We start from the raw sequence: 12,730 nt of genomic DNA on the forward strand, positions 1-12,730 counted from the left end.
ATTCCAAAGAAATGATACACCTTCAATACTGTAATATGTCACCAGTTCAAGAGTCAATTTTCTGTCCAAGAGATGCTGGAAACTAAGTCTAGAGACTTGTGCTTGCTAGGCAACTCCACCACCTTCCCAGCTCAAGAGTCAAAAGTTCTAGAGTTTCTTTGCTGTCTTATAGAAACCTTTTAATCCTTTCACATTTACATATTATAGAAGAGAATAAAGATAATCATTAAAACCATAAAAATAGATTCTGTAATGGGATTAATCACCCAAGCATCAGCAGTTCTAAGTAATTGTTTTAAATCTGTACTAAAATTTATACACAGATCAGCAGTATTCTTGCACTCAGCAGGAAACCATCTAATTTTGTCGTAATTTCAATAAACCTGAACCACAAAACTGCTTCCTTTAGTCTTTTGGTTTTCTTTATGTTGTATCTTAAAAAACAACTAGAACATTCCAAGTCCAAGTAGAAGTTAAACAAAAAGTTGCTTTTATCATCTTGTAAGATGTGTGCATATTTTGATCTATCTATTTGTCTGTCTGTCTGTCTATCTGTCTATCTATCTATCTATCTATTTTGGTTTTTCAGGACAGGATTTCTCTGTGTAGCTTTGGAGCCTGTCCTGAAACTAGCTCTTGCAGACCAGGCTGGCCTCGAACTCACAGAGATCCACCTGCCTCTGCCTCCCAAATGTTGGGATTAAAGGCATGCGCCACCACCGTCAGAAGAGGTCCTTGGGTCTCCTGGAACTGGAATTCCAGGAGGTCTTTAGCACTACGTGGGTGCTGGGTACTAAACAGGTCCTCTGTAAAAACAACAAATGCTCTCAACTCTAGAACCATCTCTCTAATATCGACATTCTGATTTATTTTTGTTTGTTTTTCGAGACAGGGTTTCCCGGTGTAATTTGACTGTCCTGGAAACCACTGTGTAGAGTGTTTTGTCTTGGAACTCATAAAGATCCACCTGCCTCTGCCTCCTGAGAGCTAGGGTTAGAGGTGTGTAGCAACACTGCCCTGATGATATTCTTTCTGACTTAGCCTTGTATTTTACATAGTCCTTGAACTCCAGTCTTTTACGTGTTACACTGTATAATGTGTATAATGTAATTGCACTCTGGTCAAAGGTGAATGTGCTTTTAGTGGCTTCTAGGCAAACTAAATCCAAATTCTTCCACCATAGGGAAACCTCCATCCTTGGGGCGTCCAATGGTGGTTCCCACTAGGACCTGGGACAAGCACCTAGGTGAACACTGGGTCCTTTTCCTAGTACTTAAGTACCTGTTGTGGCTCATCACAAGGCAATTCAGGGAATTCTTACTGGGAAGGCCTCTAATTATGCATTTATTATATTCATTTCATTTTATGTGTGTGCTACAGCACATGTGGGGAGGGCAGAGGGCAACTTGTGGGAGTCACTTTGCTGCTTTTACCTTGTGGGTCCTAGTGATTGAATTTAGATGTCAGACTTGAAACAAGTGCCATTACCCACCGAGCTATCCCTAGCATGGTTTATTTATTTATTTATTTTTAATCCCCTTGCTTGCTTTGGCAGCACATATACTAAAATTGGAACGATACAGAAATTAGCATGGCCCCTGTTCAAGTATGACAAGAGAGCATACTTGGGAAAAAAAAACTTCTCGCTAGTGTGACTGTGCCAGTTTACTCCAGGGAGCAGCCTTCAGAAGACTCAAGCTGCCCTATTGGAGCCTGGCCCCTTTAAGGCATTTCCTCATCTCGGGGGGCGGAACCGGAAGCGCGAGGACGCGGTGCCCGTCATGGTGGCCGCCTGGCCCGCGGGTCGGGCTTCCCTAGCGGTGGGGCCTCCGGGCCTCCTCCGCACTCTGTGGCTCGTGACGGTCGCCGCGGGACATTGGGGGGCTGCTGCCTCTGGCGCCGTCGGGAGCGAGGAGACGCCCAAGTGTGAGGATCTCAGAGTGGGACAATATCCTCCGGAGAGCCGCCCCTAACAGGCGCTCAGCAGGACCCGGGGCTGTGGGATGGGGACCGTGGCCTCGGCTGTGGCTCTAGGGACAATGGACCCCGGGAGGGTAAGCGGGCTGTGGAGATCGAGGGCCGAGCTCTGTGTGCCTTCCCTGGCCCGACCAGTGGTTGGCACTTCCCCTTCGGATGGGCTGTGTTTTTACCGGTGCGCTCGCTTATTCAAACGCACATCCCGGCTTTGTCCCAGGAACTGGAATTGCAAAGATTGATAGACGCCTCCCTGGAAGTTCGCAGGTATTGAGGGAGACAAATATTACGAGGGAGCCAGTGCCTGTTTCTCGCTTGTCGTTAACGTTACATATATCACCTCCAGCCATTCCCAGGTGGACTGCCGGGCAATTGACTGCTTCACTTTGTGATCTTACACAAGTTATCATTTTATGTTTTTAAATAAGAGATCCTCGTAGATATTTAAAAATGTAATATTTATATTCATATTTTGTGAAAATCTCATCCACTGGATTTTGAATATAGTCACAGCGACTTTTCGACCTCTAACTCCTTTCAGATTGGCTTCAACCGTCCCACTCTCTTAACGCCCCCCGCCCCCGCCAAAAATAACCCTTAGGGAGCCAGATCCCTGTCGCTCATCTCAGAGGTGTGGACTACCACTGAAGCATGCATGGTTGACCACGCCCTTAAAACTATGACTGTCTGACTGAGAAGCCATCCTCAGTTAAGGATGGGGGCTCTTGAATGAGCAAATTATTTATGTCTATTTTCTTATGAATAAAACATGCTGGTATCAGGGACACCCAACTTAAGGGCATTTATATGAATTAGCACAGCACTTGTGTTGTTATTTACAAATGACAAATCTGAATTAGGATTAGGTAAATTGTCTTATTACAGCAGAATTGAAATAGAGGAACAAGGTGAAATGTTTGTTGTACTCAAGTCACTGTGTTTGAGCAAAACTGAGTACTGACACACTGCCTCAAACATTTGTCTACAGATGCTCAAACCTGCAGAATCAAGAAAAGACTAGGAAAAATGTTAAAATTCAGAAAATTCTATAACATCTGTATGCGAATTGAGGAGAGACATCTCTTAGACTTTCACAGGCTACGTCAGAATTTGCTGATCCCAACAAGCTCGGAGTTTCTGACATGCTGAGTTTAGCCTTGTCTTAGGAAAAACACGAGTATCCTAAGAAGTGACTGGGCTGTAGAACTCTGAGACAGTGACAGCTGCACATCGTCTTCAGGGCCTAACTAAAGACAGAATTTCCAGGAGTGACTTAGAAGCCCTAAGTAAGGGTCGAGCCGTGACTAGAGACATCTTCTACGTACAACACCTACTCCATTGGAGTGTGAATCATAACATCTTTAGACAGTAAAACTTAAAAACATTCTTTCTGGTTTAGCACCTAGCAGAAGTGTTTTCAGAAACTTAAAATCCTACTGAAGTCACTGACCACACCGAAGTCATCTGACCTTCCTGCAGTCAGATGTAAAGTGTCCCAGGCTTGGAATCAGGATGCCTGGTTTGGCTGCCTATCTTCTACATGGCTGGATAAGTTTGACCCACAACTGTGCCTTTGTGGCATAGGAATAACAAATGGTGTCTTCCTTGCCTCTTTGTGTTACATGAAATTTAAGTGTGAATTGGTTGAATCCAGAGTTCTGGAAACTGATTTGCTTTTAAACTTAAAATAATTTTGTCCAGGTGTTTATTTATTTTTTAGTTTTTTTTGAGACAGGGTTTTCCCTGTGTATCCCTGGCTATCCTGGAACTCAGAGATCTACCTGCTTCTGCCTCTCCTAGCGCTGGGATTAAAGACATGAGCCCACACCGCTGGGCGAGATTTTTAATTTGATTGTTGCTTTGTGTTTATTCCCTAATTGTTGTTCTCTGAAGATGGCGTCGTCTACTAGAACTTTTGGTAGAAATTTATTTTACATGACTTTCTTATGATAATTTAATTTTCAACTATTACCTAAGCAACACTAAAAGTGTATTTAGGTTTGTTTTGTTTTGTTTTGAAACATGGTCTCTCTACGTAGCCCTGGCTGTCCTGGAACACACTATGCAAACCAGGCTGACCTTGACCTCGCAGAGATCCACAAACCTTTGCTTCCAAATGCTGGGATTAAAGGAATGCATCCCCACACCAGGTTTCAAAGTGGTTTTGTATCTGAATTTGTTGACTAGTGCAAACTCAAAATCTCTCTTTTCATGTGAATCAATAGGAGTTATAAGACACTTAAAGCATACTATTTTATGCTAGAAATGTAATTCAAATTTCCTTAACTTTTTAAACATATATTTGTAAAGAACCAAAAATAAACGATGCTACACAAGAACCAGTTAACTGTACAAACTACACAGCTCATGGTAAGATTTCCAGAATCGTATCTTTAAAATATTTTATAAGATTTTACCTACTTCAAAGAGTAATGTATAAACCCTAAGGGTAATCATTAAATATTTTTTATGTTGTGTTAGACATGATTGTTCAGTTTTCAGAAAAATTTATATTTGGAAACTGGTTAAAAATTGTGAACATTCAACTAATTGATTGGTAAATTTACTAATTAATTTTGGTGCTTGGGATTGAACCTAAGGATTCTTGCATGCTCTTCCAGAGTTATAGCTAGTGTTACTTTTTAAGTTAAAAAGCAATTTTTCTAAATTATATAAACTGGGGTGTTTTCTATTATTTATTACTTATTTAAAACTTAGAATCTGCTTATATAGCTCATGTATTTTAATTTTTATTTAAGTTTATCTTTAACTGATATATGAAACATAGGTATTGAACATATTGTATGATGAAATGTTTTGGGGTGTGTATAATACTTAAGTCAGGATAAGCATCTTTCTCTTTAAATATTTTTAGTTTTTTACTTCCCAAGCTTTGTTACAGAAATCTAAATATAGTTCTTTAGTCAGGGTTTTATTGTTGTTTTGTTTCCATCTCTTTTTAAGACAAGGTCTCACTGTGTAAGCCTCATATTCACAGAGATCTTCCCGCCTCTGCCTCCCCAATGCTGGGGTTAAAGGTGTGGGTCGCCATGCTGTCTTAGTCACTGTTCTATTGCTGTGAAGAGAGACGATGACTAAGGCGACTCTTACTGGTGGCTTCCTTGTCGTTTTTCAAGGTTAGTCCGTTTTCATGGCAAGGAGCGTGGCAGCACAGATGGCCCTGGAGCCTTAGCAGAGAGCTACATCCAGATCCACAGGCAGAGAGCACGGCATTGGGCCTCAAATCCCACCCCCTGTGATACAAGACCATATCTAATCCTCAGATAGTACCACTCCCTGATTACTAAGCATTCAAATAGATAAGCCTATGGGGGATGTTTTTATTCAAAGTACCACTGGTGCCCAGCTACTTAGGACTTTTATATGTTTCGTTTTCTTATTTAAAAATTTTGAAAAATCTTATGTGTCTGAGTAGATGTATATGTACTATGTGCGTGAGGAGGCTGTGGAAGTCAAAAGAGAATTGGATCCCCTAGAACTGGAGTTACCAGTGAATGTAGGTGCTGGGAATATGCAATACACGCGTGCTGAGGTCAGGAGACCCTGCCCTAGTCAGTTCCCACCTTTTACCCTGTTCCCAGGTGTCAAGCTCAAGGTAACAGGCTGGGCAGCACGTGTGCTTGTTCACTGAGCCATCTGCCCACCCTTGAACACGTGGTTTTGTTTTTGTTTCGGTTTTTCAAGGTAGGGCTTCTCTGTATCATAGCCCTAGCTGTCCTGGAACTAGCTCTTGTAGACCAGGCTGGCCTCGAACTCAAAGAGATCTGCCTGCCTCTGCCTCCCAAGTGCTGGGATTAAAGGTGTGACTACCACCATATGGCTGATCATGGCAACTCTTATAAAGGAACCATTTAATTGGAAGTGTGCTTATAGTTTCAGAGGTTTAGTTCATTATCATCATGACTAGGAGCATGGCGACACACAGGTAGACATGTGCTAAAGAACGGCTAAGAAGGGCTGAGACGTCTACACTGTGATCAGCAGCAGCAAAAGAGAATTAGACCTAGTAGGGAATTCTGAAACCTCACAGCCTACCCCAGCACTCTGGAGGCAGAGGTAGGTAGATCTTTGCATTTGAGCCCAGCCTGGTCCACAGAGCAAATTCTAAGACAGCCAGGGCTACACAGGGAAACCCTATCTCAAAAAAAAAAAAAAAAAACAAAACAAAAAAAAAACACCAGAAAAGAGAAAAAAGAACCATAATTAGACTAAAAAACTACTGTTTTAAAGTACATTTAATAAAAAGTTTATGGATTGTGTGGTTTGAACTGTGAGGATTCTAAGAGATTTCTGGACATCTCCTAGAGTTTTCTTATGAAACTGCTTTCTTTTTTTAAAGATATTTATTTTATTTTATTTTGAGACAGGGTTTCTGTGTGTAGTAGCCCTAGCTGTCCTGGAACTAGTTTTTGTGGACCAGGCTGGCCTCGAACTCACAGAGGTCCACCTGCCTCTACCTCATGAGTTAAAGGTGTGAGCCGCCACCACCCGTCCATGACACTGTTTTCATGTACTACTCTGGCCTCAAAACAAAACAAAGTCTGATTTGTTAAAAGCCTTAGAATAATTACAAATCAAATAGAAAATATTTTCCTTTCATAATAGAGCCATAAAGTCTTTGTGTATTTTATTATACAAAGTTCTAGTTTTAGCATTAAAAAAAGTAAACCAAAATCCAGCGAACTATGATTGTTGGTGATAATTATAGACGTAAACTTTTGCTAAAACTACCCTAAAATATTAGTACCTTTAACATTCACTGAGAGGCTCTGTTTCAGTAATTGAGTGCATTCCTACCATGCCTTAGGCCCCAGATTCAATCCTTAGTAGCACGTCACAGATGTTGAAGAAGAAAATGTTTCTTACGCTAGGCATGGCATCACGCATCTTTAATCCCAGCTCTTGGGATGGGAAGGTGGGGAAATGAAGGGCTTCAAGGTCAGCCTTGGTCACGTGCAAGCAATATGATGCCAGTCTGGGCTTCAGGAGACCTGGTCTCAGGCAAACAAATAATATATGATACATAGTTTTATATATTTAACCACAGTGGTCCTGTGATGTAGGTGATCTTAGTGTTATTTTTACCTACAAGAATCCAAAGGCTGAAAGAGACAAAAATAACCCTGATAAGGTCATCCTTACTTCAAAGTTCTTTACACCAGGAAGCTGTAACACTTTTAGGACAGTATCTGCTTTACACACAGTACCATCTGTACTACTAATTTATTGTGTTTTGGGTTGTGCGTGTGGATTGATATTGCTAAATGCTGAAATAACACTGTATCAAGACCTAGAAGGCGTCAAGACCCAAATATGTTTATGAAAGCCATTGTCTACAATACAGTAGTACCAGTTACTTGCCTTGTTGCTATGTTGAAATACCTGATAAACAGATACAGGAAGGGGATATTCTCCCTCAGTGTCAGGTGGCACAGGCAGGAGCAGGAGGCAGCAGATGGTTATGTCCGCAGTGAGGAAGCAGCAGCTAATGCCTGTGTTCAGCTCACTTTGTCCTCAGCCTCAGGAGTGCTATTGCCCCATTTAGGGCGGTCTTCCCTAGCCAGGTAGCCTTAATTCAGAGAATTCCTCAGATACGCACAGAACTTTGTTTCTATTGCAGTCAGGATTAACCATCACAAATAATTAATATAAGCTGGAGATATAAACCATAGATTATGTTCAAATAAATTGATAATTGCCAACTATATTGCTAGATTCAAGTATGTATCTTAGAGCAGAAATTTAAAAAAAAAGTAATACTTTGCAGTTCTTTTGTTATTAGAGGCAAAGACTGAACTAGATGGGCCATGCACACATCTAAAACAGTCTGGCGATGTTTATATTATTGTATGAAGAGACCACTGTCATATTTGCCCTTCATGTACATGCATTTCACATATATAATGCAATTCTTTAACTTCTAGTCTAGATTAAAACCTTCTGTCACATATTACAATGGGAAGTAGTTTGTTATAATGTTGTAAGTTCTGTGCTTTGCCAATCTTGAAGGATAAAAATTCACTTTTTCTGTCTTTAGTTCCATGTTTTCCAGCACCCAACATAATTTGTAAAGATTTCAGCGGTAATGAAACACATTTTACTGGAAATGAAGTTGGTTTTCTCAAGCCCATAGCTTGCCGAAATGTGTAAGTACATTACTGAAAATTAAAATGTTGTATCTTGATTTCATGGAGTGGAAGATAAAAGAGACATGTTAAGGGAAGTCCTGCAGTTATAATTCATATCTTGCTTATGTTGGCAACCCTCAATTTTAGTTTATAAGTACAGTTCCCCAGCCAGGAATGGGTTAACTTGTGAGATAATAAAGAACTGAAGTTGACTCAGGCCTTGTGAAGTGAGTTTATGCCATCAAGTGAGTTATGGATAAGTTCTGTTTTCAAAATTTGAATGCAAATAGGCATTTCCTTACTGTAGCAGGAAGCTATTGTTGGTTGTCTGTACACTGCGTCAGTTACTTTCCTCACTGCTGTGACAAAAGCAGCTTAAACAAGGGTTTACTCTCGCTGACAGCCTGAAGGGAGCAGGTCGGTGTTGCAAGGATGGCATGGTGGCAGGAACTGGAGGCAGCTGGTCTGCTTGTGTTCACAGTCAGGACGCAGAGAGAGTGAAAGCAGAGCTGGGCTCAGTTTGCCTCTTCTTATCCAATCCAGGACCCAAGCCCGTGGAGTGTGCTATCTGCATTTAGGGCGGGTTTTCATACTCCAGTCCATACTAGAGGTTTGCTCCTAGGAAGTTCTATATCCTGTCCAGTTGACTGCACTAGCCATCACACGCTGGTTTCACTTTTTGTAACAGGTGAATGGTAACATTAGGCAAACAGAATTCAGAAGCTGGGTGAGTGTGGGATAGTAAAGGAACAGTTTCAATTTGAGAACTTTTTTTTTCTCTTTAGAAACTTTACATTTAATTTCTCTACTATGAACTAAAGACATAATTTATTTTTTCCACCTTTTTCCATTCCTGGCATCATATTTATATATGTATTATATATGTTATAGATGTAAGTGGTTTTGTTTTATCTGATGGTACATATTTGCAGTCATGGTAAGATATTACTAATATTTGGATTTTTCCACAGCTTTTTCCAGAATCCTTAGAAAAGATTAGCAAAATAAAAATTGTTGAAAAGAATTGTTCCCTAGCATGTAGATATCATTTGCTCAATTTTTAAATTATAGATTGGTATTTCTACCGTACACATTTCAAATGACAGAACAGATAATATATTAAGTGCTGGTATGAGAAAAACACGATGGCCCTTAATACAATTAACAACCTCATCTGTTGAGAATCCCAGCTTGCTCAGGCTGGACCTTATACTTAATGCCTGTCATGGTAACTATGCTCTGTTAGTTAGTGTGAATTTTCTTACAGTGTCTCGGGGTAGGTTGGACTGAGAGAGACTGAGATGTGCTAAATATGGTTACAAGGCATTGATGTCGGTTTTGATAATGAATATAATCATTAGAGAATATAGACACTCCAAGTCTACTAGCCAATTTATTCCCCTTCCATAGTCAAATCAGCACATCCCAAATATAGTTTTTTGATGAGTATTGAGTCAAAACATATGATTCCATTAGTGGGTAGTTTTAGTGTACGAGTTACACACTTAGCGTGTCCTTCTTCAGATGTAGAGTATGTGTGCAACAAAAGGCCAGCTGTGAATAGCTTCACTGGCAAACATTTTCTGGGTATTTCCTTTCCATTGGCATGTTTTTATTTTTCTACTCTTGCTAGTGTGTTTTTGAAAATATACAATATTAATACTCAATTAAATTCTATTTCAGTATTACAGACATAGACACAATCTGTAATATAGTGTCCATAAATTGGAGTTTGGTAACCACATCTATTGATTACTAAACCATTCAACTATTTATACTAGTCATTTATATTAGTTGGAACAGACTAAATTGCTATAAATTTCAATAGTTTAGCACAGTAAGAGTTAATTTTCATTCATGATATGGTCTAGTTTGGGTTGCCTTAGAGTTCTGGGTTATGATAAGAGCCAGTGCGGGTGGTCCCACGTAGCCATGCAGGGCCCACTTTTCATTCAGACAGTAGATGAGAGAGAGGTGAGGGAACCCTCTATAAGTTTATTTTAAGGATGAAATTCAGAAATAGCACATACTTCTGCCGTCTTTCCATTGACCAAAACACAGTTATGGCTGCATTCAAATACAAGGTCAACTAGGAAACGAAGTTCACCTAATATGAAAATTAGAAATGGTTTGGTGAATATCTAGGCAGTTTCTGCCCTACCCGGTTGTTCTTCAGCATGATTTGCACAAATAGCTAATTGCTTTTGTATTCATTCCCTTTACCCGCCACACTTCTAAATAATTGTTTCTATAATACTTATCCATCGACTGTTAACATTCTGTGTAGCACTGTACTGGAATTTACCAGCAATTCTTATTTCTCTATCAAATGCTATTTATACTCCATATTAAAAATCACTCTACAACATTGGCTATTTTCTTCTTTTTAAATACTTTTTTCCTTGGTTTCTCATATACACTCAAATATTTAAGAATCCTTTTATTACTATACCGTAGCTTCTTTTTTTTCTTGAGATTTATTCCATTTTTATCTCTCTCTTTCTCTCTCTCTCTCTCTCTCTCTCTCTCTCTCTCTCTACATGTGTACACATACATGTGAGTGCCTGTGGAGGCCAGAAGAGGCATTGGATCCCCTGGAGCTAGATACAGGTAGCTGGGAGCTGCTTTATGTGGGTACTGGGAATTGAACTTCTATCATCTACGAGGGCAGTGGTGTTCTTAACTACAGAGCCATCTCTAGCCCCTGTAGGTTCTTTCTTAAATGTTACTATCCTCCAAGCAATATCCTTAGTCCTTTATTTTGTTTGTTTATGAAGCAGAATTGGAGTTTCATAAGAAAAGGCTTAAGGAAAATTTAAGCAAGGGCATGTAGCATGTAGGGGCAGGACACAATAGTATGTGCCCTAGATCAGGCTCAGGCTTCTTAAGAGAGTCCTGTTTACATGTGATCATTATGATGTCTAAAACAGAACATGGTGTCTTTTACTTGTCTCAGTGAATGGCACTCATTCTACCCAGTTTTTTAAGCATAGGCCTTGTTCCAGTACTTTGTGGGCAGAGGAAGGAGGAAGTTTGAGGCCAGCCTAGACTGTGTGGAGAGACCCTATCTCCAGAACAAAACAGAAAAGCCAATCAGACCTTTAGAGTCATTCTCTCATTTCCACTTAATCTCCATGTTAAGTCTGCTTTTGCTTTCTTAGTATCTGCTGATTTTCTTCACTTCTTGCTTCTCCTGGTCTCATACTCACCGTGTAGCCAAGATTGATCTTTTGATCCTGATCCCTTCCTTCCATCTTTCAAATGCTGGGATGATAGCCTTGTAGCACCGCATGCACTTTCAGCCTCATGCTTAAGTGTTTTAACTGCATGCTTGTAATTTAACTGTTTAATCTCTGTCTGTAGCCTAGACTTTCTTACATAAATCTACGCTGTAGTCACCTTTTCTTGTTGGACTTTCTTTAGACCACCAGCCCCCATATATTTACACAGAGACTTATTATTAATTATGAAAGCTTAGCCTTTATCTTAGGCTTATTCCCAACTAGCTCTTATAACTTAAATTAACCTGTTTCTATTCATCAACGTTCTGCCACGTGGCTTTTTGTCTCTCCTCCATTCTGTAGTCTGTCTTCCTCAGTGTCTTGCTGCATCTCCTACGGTCCTAAATTCTAACTCTGAGTTCCTCTCTCTCTCTCCAGAAGGCCTGTCTAGTCTCTCATACCTAGCTATCGGTCATTTAACTCTTTATTAAATCAATCAGAAGGCACCTTAGGCAGAGACACATCTTTATGATGTACGAAAAGATTATCCCACAGCACTGCACCTGTATGTTCAGCTGATTTTTATTTCACACTCTTTGGGTATCTTACAGAAACCTCAAATTCACATGTCCAAACTAAATTTTGATTTCCCTCTCAAGAACCATCCATCTGCATTCTTTCTCAACTCCTTCAACTTCCTAATGTTTAGGAGAAACTTTGGAGTGCTGTTATTGCTTATCTTTCTTCCTTTCCATTCCTTTCCTTTCCTTTCTTTTTCATGCCCAGAATTTAACAGATAAGAACATCGAATTGGCTGCAGGATAGTGGTGCACACCTTTGATCGCAGCACTTGGGAGGCAGAGACAGGTGGATCTCAGTGAGTTTGAGGTCAGCCTGGTCTACAGAGTGAGATAAGACTGTTAACACAGATACACAGAGGAAAAACCCTGTTTCAAAAAGAAGGAAGAGGAGGAGGAGGAGGAGGAGGAGGAAAGAAAAAAGTTGAATTGAACGTACTTTCGAACATATTCAGAACCTGATGATTCTCAGCACTTCTTTTGCTATTACTCAGTCACACCATTATTAATTCTCACCTGAGTATTTAAAGCATTCAAACATTTTGTCCTTGTGCTCAAAAAAAGAAAAAGATTTATTAGCATATATTCAGTCCCCAATTCCTCTTAACAGAAGAACATATATTTCCCATACCACTGTTTTTGGGCTTGACTGTATTGTCTAATTTGTCTTAAGATTAATAGGCGAGAAACATGTAGAGGCTTAAGGGTGTTGGTGAGATTCAGTTTCCCTTTTGTATTTTGATGAGATAATCCTGAAAAGAACTTGCCCCAGGTGTCAGCCACATTTTCAGCTTGAGCCTCAGAAGTC

At 40.1% G+C, this 12,730-nt stretch overlaps 1 protein-coding gene and 1 non-coding gene across 4 annotated transcripts in view; both read left to right on the forward strand.

Annotated features, from left to right (window-relative positions):
- The first annotated feature begins 1,539 nt into the window (after positions 1–1,539).
- Positions 1,540–1,644, forward strand: LOC125412714 (U6 spliceosomal RNA). The gene has a single exon (XR_007235664.3). It is a non-coding gene; the product is annotated as a U6 spliceosomal RNA (small nuclear RNA).
- A 104-nt stretch (positions 1,645–1,748) lies between these two features.
- The window catches only part of Tm2d1 (TM2 domain containing 1), a 33,283-nt gene continuing 22,301 nt past the window's right edge, over positions 1,749–12,730 (forward strand). Inside the window, exons 1-3 of one of the 3 annotated variants that reach the window (XM_087904819.1) lie at positions 1,749–1,948; positions 4,271–4,344; positions 8,033–8,141. In XM_087904819.1, coding sequence (XP_087760945.1) covers positions 1,782–1,948; positions 4,271–4,344; positions 8,033–8,141 — 350 coding nt within the window. In that variant the 5' untranslated portion in view covers positions 1,749–1,781. The remainder of the gene's footprint in view (positions 1,949–4,270; positions 4,345–8,032; positions 8,142–12,730) is intronic. The other 2 variants (XM_087904818.1, XM_048453130.3) reach the window with 2 other exon arrangements.

The sequence above is a fragment of the Myodes glareolus genome, chromosome 3 (assembly GCF_982192425.1).
Source record: "Myodes glareolus chromosome 3, mMyoGla1.1, whole genome shotgun sequence".
Classification (NCBI taxonomy): Eukaryota; Metazoa; Chordata; class Mammalia; order Rodentia; family Cricetidae; genus Myodes; species Myodes glareolus.